This window comes from Acomys russatus, chromosome 28, assembly GCF_903995435.1.
Source record: "Acomys russatus chromosome 28, mAcoRus1.1, whole genome shotgun sequence".
Lineage (NCBI taxonomy): Eukaryota > Metazoa > Chordata > Mammalia > Rodentia > Muridae > Acomys > Acomys russatus.
In genome coordinates, this window is record NC_067164.1 from 26,360,009 (window position 1) to 26,380,970 (window position 20,962).

The following is a 20,962-nucleotide window of genomic DNA, read 5'->3' on the forward strand; positions in this document are numbered from 1 at the left end:
TTGTTTGTTTTTGAGTCAGAGTCTCCATATGCACCCCTGGCTGTTCTGAAACTCACTATGTTGTCCACATTGGTCTTGAACTCACACTCATTTGCCTTTGTCTTCTGAGTGCTGCGATTAAAGGCATATGTCACCACACCCAGCCTAACATATATATATATGTGCGTGTGCGTGTGTGTGTGTGTGTGTATACTCTTAACAAAATAACACTGAATATAGTTAGAATCCTCAGTTTTATAACTGGTCCCAAAGATATGCCATATTTATAAGTTTTTTTTTCTGGTGTCATTTTGTATTTCCTCCTCTTTGGCGAGCACTAAACATCATTTTATATTTGAGCCTGTTTGGACTTAGTTGTAGCTTCCCATGGGTTTTAATCATCAGATATGTTAACACTAAGGGAATCCAGTCATAGTCCTCCTTGCCTCATGTCCTTCTTTGATTTGCTGTTGTCAAAACACTGATCAAAATCAATTTGAGGAGGAAAGGGTTTTCGATTACACTTTACATTCTAGCCCCCCAGAGAAGCCAGAGTAGCCTCTAGAGGCAGGAACACGGAGGTAGGGTTTGAACTGGGGACTATAGCGGGAGGCTTTATTGACTTGTTCCTCATGGCTTGCTCAGTCTGCTTTCTTATACAATCCAGGGCCACCTACCTGGAGTGGCACTACCAACAGTAACCCTGTCACATACACCATTAGTAACAACAATAACAACAATAATAATAAATGCCCCCTAGACTTGCCTACAGTCCAATCTAATGGTGTTCTCTCTTACCAGATAACTCTAGCTGTGTCAAACAGGCAAAAAATAATCAGCATTGCTGATTGGTAGCCTCCATTGCTGACGGGTAGTCTCACTGCTCCCTGGTAGTGTGGATCTATCACTTTAGAAACTGTTTTTTATTAACTCAAAGGCACAAGGAACCCAGAGTACATGGGGGTGAGGTGTATATGAGTGTCTTAGCTTCCAGTTCAAAGGAATGGCTGTTCCTGCTGGTGGAAGAACAGTCTTTACTGAACCCTAAGATCCACAGAACAGGAAGCAAAAATGTTGCTAGTGAATTTCAGGGATGATTTCTCCCCTTGATTCCTGGACTCATGAGAGAAACAGCATCATATATCACATAAGATGCCAATTTAGAGCACATCCATCCATCTTGCCCTAGAACTGTGACCTACTGCCAACTCTTCGGTGCTAGAACTACATCTCAAACAAAATTCTTCAGAATGGTAGGGAACAGGGGAGTGGGGGGGGGGGGGACACTCCCTTGCATCATTTGCTTAAACAAACTTCAGAGAATTCTACGTCATGCCATCATTTATTTACAAGAGTTAAAATAAGGAGTAAGTATTTCAGATATCTATTTTAGTAATAAACTAATGAGTATGATTTTTAGGACATTTCCTCCAGGCTATCTAATTTTTGGAGCATTCTACATAAATTACTTTGCATTGAACCTTTCATAATGTACACTTATAGTACTCCAAAACCTGAGGAAATTTCATAGACCTTTTAAAGTATTTCTTACACTCAACAACTTTCTGACGTTTCTGTGTATGTTTTGATATTGGATGCAGTCTTAATTTGTCCTTTTATATTTGTTAATTTAACAATAGGACTGACTAGTAGCAGCCCTCATAACTTCATATTGATACTTGTTTTCTTCCTCAAACATTGTCATGATTTTTATAGAAAGGGCACTCAATAAAGAGGCCTTCTCATATTTTATGCTTAAGAATTCTCTCTAGTGTGGGTCTTTTCATGTATTCTAAGGGAACCACAACGAGTGAACGCTTTCCCACACTGCTTACATATGTAGGGTTTCTCACCCGTGTGAATTTGCTCATGTCTTTGACAATCACCCAAAGCAGGAAAGGTTTTCCCACACTGCTTGCATGCATACGGTCTTTCTCCACTGTGAATCCTTTCATGCCGTCGCAGTGAACTGTAGCCACTGAAAGCTTTCCCACATTCCTTACAGTCATAGGGCTTTTCCCTCGTGTGAATCCTTTCATGGCGCTGAAGAGAACTCTGTATAGTGAAGGCTTTCCCACACTCCTTACATTTATAGGGCTTCTCTCCAGTGTGAATTCGTTCATGTATTCGAAAAGTACCAGAAGAGATGAAACCTTTCCCACACTGTTCACAGACATAGGGTTTCTCACCACTGTGAATTCTTTCATGATTTCGAAGGGAAGTGCGAGTAGTGACAGCTTTATTACACAGTTTACAAACATAGAGCTTCTCCCCAGTGTGAGTCCGCTCGTGTACTCGGCAGGTACTTGAAGAAATGAAGCATTTCCCACAGTACTTACATACATAGGGTTTCTCTCCACTGTGAATTCTTTCATGTCGTGGAAGTGAACTTTGACCAGTGAAAGCTTTCCCACAATACTTACAAACAAAGGGTTTCTCTCCACTGTGAATCCTGTCATGGCGTCGAAGGGACCCACGACTAGGGAAGGCTTTCCCACAGTGGTTACATAGGTAGGGTTTCTCACCAGTGTGAGTTCTCTCATGTCTTCGAACCTTGCTTGAAGAGGAAAACGCTTTCCCACACTGCTGACATTTATATGGCTTCTCCGTGGTGTGAGCATTTTCATGCTTCATAAAGCACTCAGGGTACATGAAGGATTTCCCACACTCCCTAAATTTATAAAGGCTGTCTTCATGTATCTCATATTCATATGGCTTATGTCCTGTTTGAACAGGAATACGCATATTTAGGGGTGGGAGGCCAATAAGTATGTCTTCACATAAATTACTTCCACACAGTTTTATTCCATGAGGGGCTTTCTTGTTCACAACGGTATCTGGAAACTCACTGAAGATTTCTTCACATTGTCTGCCTTCACTGGGTTCATACAATAATTTTACCACTCCATTTCTGTAAAAAGTAGAAGGTGCATTGCTCAAATTTCATTTATAAGTTACCAGTCAGGTTCCTATTTTACCTGGCTAGAATTCTTTAACATGAATGCGCTAAATGTTCCACATCATCTAATGTGAATGGATACAGATGTTAACACTTTTACCAGGTAAAATATTATATAAACACTGAATGTCCAAGTCATTACGTTTGCTTATTTATTTATTTTTCATTATTTGCTCTGGCAAGTCTTCTTTCTTGCTGATGCTCAAGCTGGCCTTGAACTCACCACCACCAACTGCTAGACTAGCAGCAACTAGGCAGCACTGAAGGTGCCTCTCTATGACATATAATTCTTTGAGCAAAATGCTTCCACAAAAATGTTTTCAGTTAATCCCAGCACTGTCAGAGGCAGAGGCAGGCAGATCTCTGTTGTCCAGGACAACCAAGGCTACACAGAGAAACCCTGTCTCAAACAAAACAAAACAAATATCAGAATTTGATATATTTGCATATATGTGGGATATTTTGAAGAGATAAAGCAGTGGGGAAAAAATTATTTAAAGCTTTTAAATTATTATTACTAGGTAATCAGGGAGAGGACCATGTGAAGGCCAGTGCTCTCCTTCTACTTTGATGTGGGCTCGGGGGCTGAATTCAAGTTCACAGCCTTGGGCAGCAAAGAGCCTTTCCTCAGTAAATCATCTTGATGGCCGTTTTTCCTTTCTTTATTTTTTTAAAATATACTTCACACTCAAAGCTTAAAGATAATGTCCCACATTTTTCACTTTTATTATTTACACATTAAAACAGTATTTCTTTTAATTGTATTTTGTGTGTGTTCAAATGTGTGTGTGTCTAGGTATGTGCACACAAGTGTGGTGCCTGTAGATCACCCAGAACTGGAGTACAGATGTCTGTGAGCTTCCCAACATGGATGCTGGGAACCAACCTCAGGTTCTGTTGAGGAATGATATTGGAGTGCTTAATCCTTAGTCCCTTATATTTCTTTATTGTGTATCTGTGTGTGTGTGTCTGTGTCTGTCTGTGTATGTGGTGGTGGTGGTGCTAAGAGTCATGGGTATCAATGTAGATACCAGAGGACAACCTGCAAGAGTTGGTTGTCTTGACTCACCATGCATGCTCTGCGATGGAACTGAGGTCATGAGGCTTGAGGGAAAGCCCCTTTACCTATTCAGCCTTCTCATCAGTCCTTACTGTGTGCTGGGTGGTAAATGTGTGCATGTGTGGGTGGAAATGAGAAAATCAGGTATCCTCTTTAATCATTTTTCCATCTTATCCCCTTGAAACAGGGATCTCTTATTGAATCTGGAATTCATGCTGCCTTCCTCACCATTCTAGCTAGGCTGATAGCCAGAAAGCCCTAGAGATAGTAAAGTCTACGCTTCAAAACAAGAAAGCAGGTGCTGCGGATCACTGAACTTAAGTATTAATGCTCACACAGCAAGTGTTCTTACCCCCTGACCCTTCTATCTGTGCAGCTCACATTATTTTAAAATAATTTTGTATATGAAACAAATTTTGTGAATACTGGATTATCAGAAAGTCAATTATATCATCTTAATAGTATATTATGTCACCAATTCTCTATGAATTTTTATAAAAATTGTTTGGGAATAAATTATTTTGAAGTTGGGCTTATTTTTAAATTTTCTACACTCCTGGGACTGGAGTGATAGATGGTTGTGAGCCACCATCTGGGTGCTGGGAATTTAATCCTGGACCTCTGAAAGAACAATGTTATTTATTTATTACAGAAGCTATCTCTACTTTTGATTCCCAAATTCTTGAGCAACATTCCTCTTATTTGGACAGGACAGATTACCTTCGATTTCTTCTAGAATCTTCATCATCAACTTTAATCATCTGGCCTTCCTCACTTTGTCCTAAAATGCAGATCCAGAAAAATCATTATGAAATCAATCTCTAATAGTAACTTCTCTAAGTTCATTGTATAACATGCATATGCCTGGCACATTTACCATTCACCACATTGACCCTTTATATTCTAAATCACTGAGCAGCACTGGTAAACAAGACCGAGTTGTTCTCTCATTAAGTACGTTCATCCTTACCTATAGCAAGTAGGTTTCTGAAGGTTTCCTGCATCACATCTGTGTAGAGTTGCTTCTGGGAAGGATCCAACATATCCCACTCCTCCAAGGTGAAGTTCACAGCCACATCCTCAAAAGTTAGACAGTCCTAAAACATGCCACATCAAGAAGAGTAAGATTCACAGCATTGCTATGGAGATGGATTCTGCAAGAAGTTCTCCAAGGGTCATGCATGGCACTCTTCTGCACCATGCGTACCATCTCCCTCTTACACAGCAATTCCTGTATTGGATGGGACCTCCTTTGCTAAAGAAATAACCAAACAGGAACACCAATTATGCTGCTGGATCTTGCAGTTTTTCTTGGTATACTTTAACACCTTGCAGAACAGTCCTGCTACATAGTGCACACACAGCTAACACCAGCTCTCCCGAATCTACATATTCTTAGAAATGACTAAATGCGAAGTTTGATTTTTGTTGGTGTCTAGACATTGCTCTAAGGATGGATGTCAACAGACTGATAGCAAGGGGTGGGGAGTTAAAATGTTCCCATACAGTTTCTGTACACAATATGTTATTTGCTTAACTCTTGTTTTCCCTCTCAATGCTTGAAATTTTCCAACATGATCACCAGAGGGGGACCACTTCATCACCCCCAAAGTGCCATGTGAATAATGAGTCTTTACTGAACTGTTCGGACAGGAATTATCACTTTCTGTCACAACCTGTTATTTAGAGAATTCAATATATTTATTGTGCTTGCGCTAAGAGAAAACTTCTAGAAAATACTGGGTTTCTTACAAAGTAACTATAGGAACCCTGGAGAGTAATTTACTAAGCTAATGAAAAACATTACTTAAAAAAAAAAAAAAAAAGACCATGCCAAAGAGCAATGAAATAACAGGAATGACGTCACAATTTTAGATGGAACACAATGAGTCCAAGATATAACCTCCTCCCAAAAAGTTATTATTATTATTATATTCAAGTAACTGCATATAGGAAACCCAGCTGGGACAAATACCAGTCATCCCTCTCCCCCAGAACAAGAGAGAAGGTGGTCCCTACACCTTTTTCCTATCGAAGTGGACCCCCTCTTTATCCAAGTAGTATCCAAGCTGCAGTATCCAAGTGGCCGAGCCCATCTTCTCTGGAGTAGGGTAGTAACCAGCCTGCTGCTCCTTAACCCGCTTCCCTGCGTGTCTTGGACAGGAGAATGCAGTCAAAAGGAAGGATGAACTTTTGGGGCTGGTAGTAACAGCGATGTTATCTAAGAATGAAGATTGAACAACAACAACAACACAACTGTCCAGAGGCAGTTTGTGAGCAGAAGAAAAGATGGAACCATAACCTTGGGAGGAGCATGGGTTGTAACAAGGAAGAGCGAGGAACACAGTGATCCTGCCCTCTGCCTCATGAAACAATACCTGATGTGTGCTTTTTCAAGGGATTGGGGACAGACCTAGAGACTTGCAAGGATTCGGGTGAAGATAAATAATCCAGCACATAATTAGATGCTTCAATTGTTTCTTGTTCCAGCACCTCAGTAAGGCTTAGATTCTTGGCATTTCTTGGCAAGAGTGAAAAAAGCCCAGAGCAATCATTACTCTGATCTGTCTTACATTCCCTTTTGGGGTGGAAATGTGTTTGTGTTTTATCTCCACAGGAAACGTCTCTATACAACCACAACACAACCCTGTCTGACATGAGATGAGCTTAATACAACAAACAAACAAACAGTAGCAGTGTCTTCTGTGGAGGCATGAAGGACATGTGCTAGGACACTTCACAGTAACTACCAGAAAGAATGGACAGTAGATAAACACATATTACAAGGGAAAAAAAAAAAACACTGTCACTCACCTTGTTATAAAAATTTTAATGAGCATCTTGTATAGAAAATCGGAGAGCAGGGAGCTAATAATAGCACTTTTAGAAAGCTGCACAGTAATTTTTCAGATATATTACCCAAGTCTCTGATGGGAAGCTGAACCCAGCCCAATACTATAGGTACTAACTACTAAGTGCACACACTCTTGTCCCACCTGGCCTATACTCACGAGAGAGGTTCCCACAGCAGGAAAACACCAAACAGAAGATTAAAGATAATGCATTTATTTTTCTAGCGGAAATTGATGACACTGAGGATATGGGATCTTGTTGTCCTATGCTAAGGCTCCTATTAAATTAGGACTTACATGTTGTTAAACCAGTGCCTCAGTGGCTCTGGTAACTTGTTCTGTCTGTTGCTCATGAGAAACACCAGGAAAATGTTCACCTCCATATTAACTCCACAAATCTCACACAATTCCTGAACTATCCACCTGTAGTTTTTGTTTTGTTTTTGTTGTTTTTTCTAGACAGGGTTTCTCTGTGTAGCCTTGGTTTTCCTAGACTCATTTTGAGATCAGGCTGGCCTCAAACTCACAGAGATCCGCCTACCTTTGCCTCCCCCAGGGCTGGGATTACAGGCATGTGCCACCATGCCTGGCCACGTGTAGTTTTTAAAACATCTTCAACATTTCCCTCTAATTTGAGGGTGCTACTCATTTCTCTGAACACTGTCTACAGGAGGGTATTTAAGGCAAAATCAAATTTTATAGAAGCAAATGGTAAGAAGGCACTGAGGACAATTCAAGGCCATTTAGGTAAATCCGTATGTAATGATCATACAATAAAGTTAATATGGGACAATGAGGCTTAACTCAACTATGTTAACACAAACTACAATAACCTGGGTCAAGTGGCACCCACGGATAGTAATATTTCCCACTATTGACACATTAGCTGATTTGATCCCTAGTGATAGGCAATTCTTATGCTACTCTTCTGAAGATGACGCTAATCGCACCGTGAACAGCCAATTTTGTGTACCCATGCAATCCTATTAAATACTATCTATTAGAATATAAAGTTCAACAATGGAGAGATGTAATTAAAAATGCAGGCAGAAAGGATACTGAGCAAGATGTTATAATTTATATATATAATATATAACATATATTGTAATTATGCAAACTAAGAAGGTGGTAGTTATAAGGACAAAACCAGACTTTAACAAGTATAGTCTCTTCTAAGAGAGAATACTGTGTATGGGGTGGGCACAGTTTCAATAAAAGCTACAAAGTAGCAATTCTATTACTATTTTGCTACATATTATGCTTTCTGTTAAGTGACTACTACTTGCAGTAAGCACAGCAAAACCTGAGAAACAGACTGGCTGAGCAGGTATCATTTTCATAAACAATTTCATTTAATTTCCCTAGGAATATCAGTAATTTTAATATACTACTGAAGACTACTTATCTTTTAGATAGCTATGTCCACATGTATTGCTTAAATTCAGGCTCTTATGCTAAGTGGAAAAGAAAAATTCTTTTACAATGAAAAATATTAAATCTTTGGTAAAAGAACATGAAGAGAACATGAAGAGCTACATATGAAATGCTCAATGTCAAAGATACACAATCATAAATTATGTTGTTAGTATGTTTAATGCTGGACAATAAGCTAGGTTATCTGAAGAGTTGGTAAAAAAAAATACATATCTATAAAAAAATAAAATACTAAATTAAAATACTAAATTTCCTGCTAACTTTGACTTTATCTACAGTCAAAAAAAATCACCCGCATTTTTCCACTGTGTAAAAAAATATGCACTTGATGCTAAAGTATTATGAACGTCACCAAATAAGCAACAAAACAAACACAGAAGAATCCCACATGAACAAGCCAATTCCAGCAAGCAGAGAAATGAAAGAATGGGTTGGTTTTATAACAAATTTAGCTAGCAATACCATACTTGCTAGAGACTGAGACAAAGAAATCACAGTTTAAAACCATATTAATTGTGCAATTATATCACTCAAACCCCAAAGGATGTAAAACCAAAGTGATAAACAGTTTGCAAAACTGTTAAAGAGGAAAAAGAGAAAAGAGAAAGGAAAAGGAGAAACCCTTGCATTAGCAAGCTCTATGTACGGAACTGAACACAACCAAAGCAAGCCTCTTCATAGTGTGCATGGGAATACACATGCTGTCATTCGAAGTAAATATTAACAAACACTTTATCTTAAAAATCCCTTAGGGTATCAAGATAGTTCAGCAGATAAAAAGTGTTTGCCACGATACCCTGGTGACGTGAGTTTAATCACCATGTCCCTGCAAAGCTGGGAAGGGAGAGTGGCCCCCATAGAAGCCCTCTATCCTCTGATTTCCTCTACTTCTTCAGACCTTAGCTTTCTGTCTAGTCAGGATATGAGCAAGAACATCACCAACTTTTCGTTTGGTTGGCTTTTGCTTTTTTGTCTTTGGACAGGAGAGCCAGGGTCTCCCTCTAGAGCACTTGCTGAACTTGACTTTACTATGTATGTCAAGTTGTCTTCAACCTCATGACTGCATCCTTGCCTTGGCTTCCTGAATGCATGGTTTGCAAGTGTGTACCCACACAGAGCTTAAATAGCACCATTTTATCCTTAAATCAAGAAAGAAATTTAAAAGCAGTCTTGTAAACTATTATTTTGTAGAAACAATTTTACAAGGAAAACAAAAGGTGAGGTCAGTTCACAGGATGAACCCATCTCTGAACTTAGAGACCATGGTCACTGTAAGTGCAGGTCAAGGCAATTCACCTCTACTAAATCAGGAAATGCTCAGCATCTAGAAAACGTCATTCTGAAAACTTTCCCTTCTTCATTGTGAACGGCTTCTTCCTGTACAAAATCAATTCAGAATGCCCACAGTTACTTGAGGATCCTCAATTGTGCTGGTATTTTATGCCGTCAGTGTTGTTAACAGATTGCCCAATACCAGTACAATGTCCTACAATAGTTCTATTGTAAGTGTTTACTTACACTTGTCACAATCCTGACACATTCCAGCCAGTAAGATGGCTCAGGCAGTCTAAAGGGCTTGCCACCAAGCCTAAGGCCTAAGGTGGGTCCTTGGAAGCCATGCAGTGGAAGAGAACAAACTCCCTGAAAGTGGTCCTCTGACCTACACATGTTGTGGCATATATGTCTACACACACACACACACACACACACACACACACACACACACACGCGGAGGGAGTAAAGGAAGGAGGGAAGGGAGAGAAAGAAAGAGAGGGAGAGGGAAAGAAGGTGGGAAAGAGAGGGAGAGTAGGGAGGAAAAAAATATAGGGGAGAGAGACTTCAGGAACACACAGGGTCTCACTCCAAAATGTTGATGCCTATCGTGCACACTGTCTGGGCTGCTTGAGCTCAGAGACCATGGAGCAAGTAGGTTGCTGACTCCAGGAAGTTTTCCCAGCAAAAGAAGGGCTCCTTGGTTCCTGAGGAGACCTTCTGGTCTTCAAGATAATACAGGCTAGACACCCCAGTCCAATCCCTTGCCTGTGGGTCTAACTGGGACACAGCTACCTAAGGAGAAAGGCAGGGTATTCCTGAAAATCCAGCAACCAGTCCATAAACATACCCACCCTTCTGAGGAGGGATGCTCCAGGAACACCCAGCTTCCTGCCCAGAGTTCTTCCTGCACAGTTTAGAAATCCAGTGGGCACCAGGAACAACCAGCCAATGCCAGAGACAATCAGATGGCTAAAGACCAGTGTAAGAACACAACCAATAAAAGCCAGAGCAATATAGCTCCTCCAGAACCCAGTTATTCCACAACAACCATTCCTGGAAACCCCAACACAACTGAAACACAGGAAAATGACCTTAAAACTATTCTTTTGAAGATGATAGAGGCCTTTAAAGAAGAAATGAATAAATCCCTTAAAGAAATACAGGAAAATACAATCAAACAGATAGAGGCCTTTAAACAGGAAATGAGTAAATCACTTAAAGAAATACAAAAAAATGCAAAATAGGTGAAGGAAATGAATAAAGTGATTCAAGATCTGAAAATGGAAATAGAAACAATAAGGGAAACAAAAACTGAGGAAATCATGGATATGGAAAACTTAGGGAAGAAAACAGGAATTACAGAGGTAAAACATCACCAACAGAATACAAGAGAGAGAAAAAGGAATCTCAGGTGTAGAAGATACAATTGAAGAAATCGATGTATCTGTCAGAAAATGTTCAATCTAAAAAATTCCTGACACAAAACATCCAAGAAATAAAGGACACTATGAAAAGATAAAAACCTAAAAATAATAGGAATAGAAGATTCTCAGCTCCAAGGCCCATAAAATATTTTTAATAAAATCATAAAAGAAAATTTCCCCAACCTAAAGAAAGAGATGCCTATAAACATACAAGAGGACTATAGAACCCCAAATAGATTAAACCAGAAAAGAATTCTCCCACCACATAATAACCTAAACATTAAATGTACAGAGCAAATAAAAAATAGTAAAAGCTGCAAGGGAAAAAGGCGAAATAACATATAAAAGCAACCTATCATAATCACCCCTGACTTTCCAACAGAGACTCTAAACACCAAAAGGGCCTAGATAGACATCTGCAGACCCCAAATGTCAGCCCAGACTACTATATCCAGCAAAACTTTCAATCACCATAGATGGAAAAAAACATATTCCATGACAAAACTAAATTTAAACACTATCTACGCACAAACCTAGCCCTACAAAAGATACTAGAAGGAAAACTCCAACCAAAGGAAGTAAACTACATCCAAGAAAACACAGAAAAAAGTAACTCCACTGCAGCAAAACCAAAACAAGAGAAATACACAGACACTCTAGAACCACTAATATCAAAATAACAAGAGCTAGCAATCATTGGTCATTAATATCTCTCAACATTCTGATGCATACAAGAAACACACCTCAGCTGGGAGTGATGGTGCACACCTTTAATCCCAGCACTTGGGAGGCAGAGACAGGGGGATTTCTGTGAGTTCAAGGCCAGTCTGGTCTACAGAGTGAGTCCAGGACAAACAGGGCTGTTACAAAGAGAAACCCTATCTTGAAAACCAAAAGAAAGAGAGAGAGAGAGAGAGAGAGAGAGAGAGAGAGAGAGAGAGAGAGAGAGAGAAAAGAAAGAAAGAAACACACCACACACCTTAACAACAAACATAAATACCTCAGAGTAAAGGGCAGGAAAAATGTTTTCCAAGCAAATGGACCCAATAAGGAACAGCCATTCTAATATTTAATGAAATAGACTTCCAGCCAAAATTAGTTAAGAGAGATGAGGAAGGGCACTTCATACTCATCAAAAGAAAAATTCACCAAGATGACATCACAATTCTGAACATCTATGTTCCAAATACAAGGTCACACACATTTGATAAGGATACTTCAGAGGGTTAATATATTCCCAGTCCCAGGTAAAATGAGTCTATCCTACAATACAAACGGTGTCTGTGTCCTTATTGATTATCATAGCTGGTTGGATAACATTGCCATAATAATTATAGGCTAATTTATAATAAACATTATTTTTACATGTTTGTAACATATTTGTGAATAAATGTGAGGCTTGACTCTAAGTCCTGGGTGAAAGGTGGTTTCTTAGCCAAAGAGCAAGTAAACAAAGCTGAATGCACTGCAACAGTGCAGCTCTCTTAAGAGCACCATGCTAGAGAGAAAGAGAAAAGCGGATCTCTGAATTCTGGATCAGCCTGGCTTACACAACGAAGTCAGGGCAGGGACACCCTGCTGACAAGATAAACCACTTACAAAGACAGTCTAGGAATTCAAAATAACATTTTTTTCCTCAAAATTACTATGTAAGTTTTTTCTTGATGCATAATAATGTCCTTACAGATCTAGAGGATGGATACACATCAATCTTAGGTTTATGTAAAGAGAGGATGATGTCACACTACCCTAAAATTCCAGCCAGCCTCCTTAGAAAGTAGGGCTCCCAAGGGAAAACTGGTGCCAACAGTCCTTTAGGCCTAAATGGGATATTCTGTTAATCAATCAATATAAGGACACAAAGCTAGCCTGGGAAACAAACATGCAAGCTGCATGCCTTCCACAGCCAAAAGATACTAAATTCTGACTGAGGTAAGGTGTCACACTGCTCAGGGCAACCAAGTTATCCATACAGATGTGAGGCATTAGTGGGGACAAGTGGTAGTTCAGCCTGGCGCAGAGAGACACAGGGTCATTACAGGTGAAAAAGTAAGTTAGGTCCCAGAACACAAAGGCTATACTATTCCTGCGTTTAAAAGGCAGAACCACCCATTTTGTGTGAAGAAAGGGGTGGAATGAAAACAGCCACAACAACAAACTGATGAAAAAAAAAAAAAAAAGCAAAAACAATACAAAAACAAAACAAAACAAAACAAAAAAACAACCCTTAGGCCTAAACCTCCAAACAGGTACAAGATGCCTAAGGTATGCTTGGGCACTGAAGATAGAAAGGAGTTTAAATAAAGTTAATTTGAGGTTAATGCTTTTCCTGTTGCTCTGGGCAACTGGCTTATCCCTAGATGTGAGGTGATCACAGGTGACAGATAGTGGCGTGGACTAATACAGCAGGTGTCCAAGAGCACAGAGGAGGATATTTGGATCTCTACAGTCTTGTTTTGATTTCAACATGATACAGATTGTATGTTCAATGATAATGGTAATATTAGTCCTCTTTGAGAGAGGTTAAAGTGAAACAGAGCTAGGTAAAAGACTGCTAAATTAAATCAGTCTATACTTACATGACTTCAAACTGCAGTACAAGCAAGTAACTTGTATTGCTGATCCGGTACATGGAAACAGATCTGAGACTCTGAGACATGAACACCTACGCATAGACAATAATTCTTGTTGGCTACAGAATCCTCATGACATGTAAATGTCATCTTTTACATGCCATGAATGACAATTTACAAATGCCTTTCTTCTGCTCATACAAAGAGCAGAAAATATTCTTAGTTGATCTGTGCATCCTGCACATCTCATGCATTTGTTATTTTAGAACTATATATTACTTGTGAGACATTACATGTTTTTAGAACGAAAGAACTGGACTCTGGTGATGATGGATGAAACCTGACAAGATTCATCCTCCAGAATGATGAGACACTGGCACACTGATTCCCGCATCCTGCATGTTCCAGCCACAGCAGCTTCAGTTGCTGATCCTTCAAAACCGGCTCCCAGGACAGCTTTAAAGAAAGCTGCTGATCTCAATTGGTCCAGCCCTTCAGACTGTTCCAAACACACTTCTATTAAGCCTGGAATTTCTCAACCTTTAGAGACCGGACAACAACTGTTATAGAATTAGCTATATGTTACAGGATAACCATAGTACAATTCAAAGGCTTAAAGAAGCCAGATGGAGGGCCCAAGGGAGGCGTTCCTTATAGCTCACTCAGATGGGGAAACTGAAGAGACAGTAGAAGAGGAAGTAGAAAGGGAACTGGGTAAAATGGGGTGTGAGAGAGAAACAAGGAGGGGGATCAGATGTAGGGAGAGGAGATAAGGGAGGTTTGACATTCTAGAAAGAAAAGGGAAACCGAAGGTAGGGGCATTGCTGAGACAAGCTGAAGACCTGGGACAGGGTAGGCTACATGGACATGGGGATGTCTCAAGCTAAGTGTCCTAGAAACAGGGGACAAGAGACTGAAGTGGGCACCTTTTAGCCAGGCAAGACTTATAGTGGTGGGACAAGAACACTAATCCACCTACAAAACCTTCAAACCAAAAATGACCCTGCCTACAAGAAGTGCAGAGATAAAGACAGAGACTGACGGACTGTCCAACCAATGTCTGGCCCAACCTGAGACCCACAGCATGGGAGAACACCAACCTCTGACACCGCTGATGACACTCCCCTATGTTTATAAACAGGAGTCTAGCATAACAGTCCTCTGAGAAGCCCCACCCAGCCGCTGATCAAATCAGATGCTAAGACCCACAGCAAAGCATTAGGCAGAGCTTGGGAAATCCTGGGGGGGGGGGTGGCAGAGACAGACAGAGACAGAAAAACAGAGGTGGGGGCAGAGTGTAGGGGGCAATAGAAGGACATGGAGGAGACAAGAAAGTCACAAGAAGACTACCAGGGCCAACTAACCTAGGCCCATGGGGGCTTATAGAGAGGGAAGCACTAACCAAAGAGCCTGCATGCCTGGACCTAGGCCCCTACACATATGTAACTGATGGGCAGTTTGATCTTCTTGTGGGCCCATTAGTAAGTTGAGCAAGTGCTGTCTATGACATGAACTCTGTTGCCTGCTTTCGATCACTTCTCCCTAATAGGGCTGCCTGGCCTGGTCTCAGTGGATGAGGATGAGCTCAGACATATGCAACTTGATGTGCTGGGGTGTGAAGGGGAGAACTTCCCTTCTCTGAGGAGAAGGGGAGGGAGGATGGGGGAAGAGGGTGGGAAGGTGGGACCCGGAGGTGAGGAGGGAGGGGCTATGATCTGGATCTAAAGTGAATATATATATTAAAAATAAATTTAAAACATATAAAGAGTCCGGACTTATTCCTACTGCAGCACTGTTCAGTCAAGTCTTTCTCTGATTACTGTGCAATCTTAAAATCACAGTCAAGGAGTGAACATTCAGGGGACAATAGCAATGACATCAGAGAAGGCACAAGTCTCCTCCTACTGCAACAGCACAACAGTTACATGTGGATTCTTTCTAATACGTTCTAATAGTAGAACATATTAGATACGTGGAGATTTCTTTTCCACTATATACATCGCTGGGCTGTAGAGACAAGGTAGCGGAGTTTAGATGTCCCTTCTCATGAATTTGAGAGATTTGCAGGAAAACAACTGTCACAGAAAATAGACACAGGAACCCAACCCCACAGCAGCTCCCATCCACAGTCCCACATAAAGGCGAAAGCTCCCACAGAACCCTCCAGCGGTCACCACCACGTAGGGAACCCAGCACAGTGAGGCTGGAGCTGCAGCCAGGAAACTAGGTCTCAACAGAAGGATGGAGTCCCATGGCCCAGGGAGCAGAGGGATTGAGAGCTCCCCTGCCTCACCCCCATCCCCTCGGGGAGAGGAAGAGGGAGTGGTATTAGCTTCAGATCATTGGCTTTCCACAGAAAGCCTGCCCACCTCACACGTCCAGCTCATGCACACCATGTGTGCGCCCAGGGCCTCCTGTGGTTCCAGGTCTCCCAGCCACAGAGACTAAGTCCCCAAGACTTCCTTAGTGGACAGCCTTGCACTAAAATGACCATGCCAGGAAGGAAGATGTTGGGTAAAGAACTTCTGTTCCACCCACCAGCACTCCAGAACAGACAGTTCCCAAAACCTTAGGCACATCTTATAACTGCATCCTAGGCTACTAGCTGGCCTGAGGCCTGGCTCTGGTTGAGCACAAGAACTAAATAAACAATTAGACTCTATTGCTGAAGACAACAAACACTGTAGTATCAAGCCAGAACCTTGTGGATGACAGTCATCAAATGTCCTCAATAGCTGTGACTCCTGTAGTCTACAATGTCAGTTAAGATGTGCCCATTGGTATAATAGTGGCACGGAAGCTATGATGGTAACATGCAGCTTTCTGATTGTATTTGAGATCCTCCCTCCAGGGTCTAAGTGCCGAGAGTAAGTAACTCTTGAAAACTTATCCCTAGAAAGGATGTCTATTACACCTCATCCAAGGCATGAAGAATATCACAAAAGAAGAAGAACAACAACAACCAAAAAGCATTGGAAGATGGGATGTAAAGTTGTGAATGCTGTCTTCAGGACATGATATAGCTGTTGAACTCATGAACTCACAGCAGCTATAGTTACCTACAAATGATCTGCAGAAAATGGGGACGCTCAACATTCCATCATTAGGCCCCATCCTTCCTGAGGAACTACTAGAAGTTAATGGCGTCTTGGGAAAGAAAGAGCTATTGTCTTCGGAGATGTAACCAACGATAAGTTAACTGTCCAGGCTTCAGTAAGTAACTCTCACCCATGTTCATTCAGGTAACCATAATTGAGGTCACAAGGTCACAAACACAAACAGGGGAACTTGTTGAGGCCAGCGTTCAGCAGAAGTGATCAGGTGATCAAAATATTATGTATACAAAATTATAAAATAAAATAAAAAGTGCAGAAGTGACCAGTACCTGAAAGAGGTATGTTCCAAGACCTGCAGCCGAAGACTAAAATCATGGCAAGTAGTTAGGCTAATGTTTTTTTTCCTACACATACATATGAGAAAATTTAACTTGCTAACTAGTCACGAGAAAATACTTACAATAATAAATAATGCTGAGACTGAACTATAATAGCAATATATGAGTCAGTTTCCTTCTGTCTCAATATGTCATAGTACAACTGCCCTCACCTTTCTTCTTCGGCTGATGTGATGTCACACAGCTGTAGATATAAGGTTATTGTGTTATTAAAATGCTGATTTCTGTGCACCCTATATCTGGTTGCAACCCTTGTTCTGAGAATCTCCTGTCTCAATGTTGTGTAAACACTGCCCCCCAACTGTCCCCTGATATACAAATAAAGCCGCTTACAGCCAATCACTGAGCAGGGGAGAGAATAGGGCTGGACTTCCTGCCAGCCAGGGGAGGAGGAGTTATAAGAGGAAGTAGGGGATTCAGCCACAGGAGAGGTCCAGATGACCTCAGGAGAGGAGCTGAAGCAAGGAAAGCTATAAAGTTCAAAGTTCAAGCATCTCTGGAATGTACACTGGGAAGAAATCAGATTATCTTAAAGGGTTAAGAATAGTTAATAACTGCTCGGTTCTTGTGCTGTGAAGCTTGTTAAAATAATATAATAGAATCTCAATTATTTGTGTAGCCAGGTTAAGAGAGAAACTGAGAACCAGACACAGTTTTATAAAAATAACTTTTAACACACAGCTGCTATATATGAAGCGAAGGATGGACTAGCATAGCTGTATATCTCGTGATGTTACTCAGAACTACCTTTTTTTTTGAGACTGTATCCCAGGCTGATCTGGAACCAGCTACGTAGATGTCAGATATGGTAACATAAATGGCGATACCCTTACTTATTTACATACTGAATGTGCATAGAGAAGAAAGAACCCCCCCCCCCATCCTTTTTGAGACAGGGTCTCTCTATGTAGACCGGGCTGGCCTTGAACTTAAGAGATCCATCTGCATCTGCCTCTGCCTCCAAAGTGCTGTGATTAAAGGTGTGCACCACCAGTTCCAGGCTGAAAAGATGAAACTCCAACTTCTACACCATAAACGGTCATGATTTACTCTCCTTAACTTCTTTCTTTATTTTTACAAATGGGTCCTTTTACTTATTTCATGCTGTTGACATCACTAAATGTCCCCACCTCTTATTTAAGACACATTGAAACTCCGCTATAAATTTCTAGAACTAGAAATGGAACTGTGGCTCTGGGTACATTGCTTTCAGTTAGTATTATGGGCCATACCCACATCTCGCACTGAAGAGTAAGCTTGCCCATATGCAAGCTGCATTGCTTTGGTAGCATTTGTTTGCTCATCTACCAGATGGGCTCTGGACTATGCTTATGTTTTCTTGAGATAGGGTCTCATTATGTAACCCAGGCTAGCCTCAAACTTAGGATGTTCCAAGAGTGGGAATTACAAGTTACGCAATACATCCATCCTGCTTGGTTGTGGTTTCAGAATTAACATTCCAGATGACAAGGGACATTAGACATTTGTACATAGGTATTAAAAATCCACAGCTGACTTCGTTTAAACTCAGCACTCAGGATGCAGAGGTAAGTAGATCTCTGTGAATTCTAGGCGAGCCTGGTCTTTATTACTATGAAGTTCCAGGAAAGCAAATGACACTCTGTCTTAAAACAAGAACAACCCTATGTGAATAGCGCAGTTTTTGTATTAACTGTCCTCCACACATCCCGCAAAGTATTCATCCATACTCAAAAATAATTTTTCGTTTTGCATATGGCGCTAGGTTCTAGGCAAATACTCTCTGCCACTATACTGCATCCCTAGCTCCTCTGTTTTATTTTAAACCATGCTTTAAGTTGCCCAAGCTGGCCTTGAACTCCTGGCCATCCTCCTTCAGTGTCTTGATTAGCTGGAATTTCAGGCCTGAACCCCCTATGCAGACCAGTCTTAATCCAGCGAAAGTAAAACGCTATAGAAGAGGGTTCTAATGTATTTTTATGGCACCAGGACACCTAACTGGACGTGTGGTTTCTTAATCTATCTCCAGTTAACTTATTCGAAAACACTGAATGTCCTCGCCCCTTTTGTTTTTGAGACAGAATCTTGCAGCTAGCTCAGGTTGGCCCAGAAAGTGGGATATATAGTGCAAACTGGCCTTCAGTCTGTGATCATCTCGCATGGAGCGGTATTGTGAGCACGTGCTAACATGCTTAACTATACACACTTTTCAGGAAGGGCCTCGCTGAGAAGACAGGATAACAGGATTCTGCAAGAGCTGATGTGGGCCGCCGCCGGGGTCCCGCCACCCAGAGAGCCGAGAAACCTTAGGTCACGCAGCACCCAAAGCAAGGTCGGGTACAGAACTGTGGCAGCGACCCGGGAAAGACGCGGCGCCTCCTACACTCGCCGCAATGTTCACCATGTCTTCTTACTATCCCTCTTGGGGGCTCAAGAGGGCTCCAGAAGCCGGCTGTCACCGAGGCAAAGAGGCTTGACCATACCCCCAGCCCTCTCAGCTGACCAGACCGTGCCAGTAAGAAAGATGGCGGATGAGGAATATCCGCTCTTTGCCGGCGTTCCTGATTGGACAGCAGACCGCAAGGACACTTACCATGTCGGAACCCCAAGCTTCCTGAGGCCCCTAGGAATGCTCCTGTTGTTAACAAGTCACACTGCCACGGATCCTGAAGGGCCGCCCGTGTCTCCCTTAGCTGGCAAGACAGTATCCCGGCAATGTCCCAGCGAGTAGAAAGATGGCCGGTGAGGAACAGCCACTCCAATTGGCGCTTCTGATTGGATAGCTCGTGCTTCGCTCCGCGGTATTGACTGGATAGCGGTCAGAGCCCACCCCTGCCCCTACGCTATTGGTGGTAAGCGCTTATTGTTATAAATAGGGCACAAATGCCACAATGCAGCCACATCTCTGATTTAATGTATCATGAACACAACCTTAGAGAAAGGGTTCCTAGGTCTGCCACAGAGAAAAAGAGACGCCAAGCCAAGGCAGGCTACACTGGAAAAGAAGAGAAGCTGTCACACTTGAGACGTTTGGAAATGGTATAATTTGCATCATAGCAAAAGGTTTTTTCTACCTTTTCACTCAGTCCACACATTTTCAGCCAAGAAAAAGTATATGCCACGAGTTACTTGATGAACATGAAAAGTGCAGTTACATGGTAGCAATCACAAGGTCATCTAGAGGTGCAGGAACCAGTTTGTTTGCTCTGCCAATTAAAGCAATTTTATTAGACGTTTAAAGAAAAATTCCAGGGAAGCAAAGCTGTAATTCACAGCACCTTCTGGAGTAGGAGACTGGAGAGAAGAAAAACAAAACCATGCGATTTGAGTTAGTTACACCAACCTGGAGGTCAGCTACGTCCAGGCAAACACTCATAAGGGGCGTGGGGGGAGGAAAAGCAAGGAGGTCCAAAGCCAAAGATTAGGCTTTACACGGACACATGACAGGCAGACAGATAGAAGGGGGAGGGGGGGAGGCATAAATAGATAATAAAGATGGCAAACGTCCAACTTTCTCCTCATATTACTAAACAGAGACAAAAGTTCAGAAGGCCTGGTAGGCTTTTATGCCTCCCAATAGGGACCACTGTCTGTGGACAGGTACTACAAATTCAACAACACAGATCAGCATCTTATTAAAGGAATAATTATTCTATATATCTCCTTAGCATGGCTTAAGGTAGGCCAACCTTCCTGAGAATGGTCCTACCTCTCTGAGATATGGTCCCTTGATCAGGTTACTGGCAGACCCAATGGTTAACTCTTTCATATTTTGGATTGCTTGGAATGTTAGGTCTCTGCTCAGACCAGATGTATGTAGGGAAGGAAAAGTAAAGGCAATGGTTATGAGCATCACAATCCCTAGGCAGGAAACCAAGAGAAGCCAAATCAGAGGATATTTTAAAGATATTTAAATAGAACTCCATCAGAATTCATCTATTGGGCTCCTCCCCATTTTCCCTATGGCCTCCAA

General features: G+C 41.5%; 1 protein-coding gene across 1 annotated transcript; it reads right to left on the minus strand.

Annotated features, from left to right (window-relative positions):
• Positions 1-1,726: 1,726 nt before the first annotated feature.
• On the minus strand, positions 1,727-19,732 carry LOC127211018 (zinc finger protein 69-like). Its single transcript, XM_051170849.1, has 4 exons — positions 19,583-19,732; positions 4,969-5,095; positions 4,719-4,779; positions 1,727-2,890 (listed from the first exon to the last, which is right to left on the minus strand). Exons 1-4 carry the CDS (start codon positions 19,583-19,585, stop codon positions 1,735-1,737), a joined length of 1,347 nt encoding a protein of 448 aa, XP_051026806.1. The 5' UTR covers positions 19,586-19,732; the 3' UTR covers positions 1,727-1,734.
• Between the last annotated feature and the right edge of the window lie 1,230 nt (positions 19,733-20,962).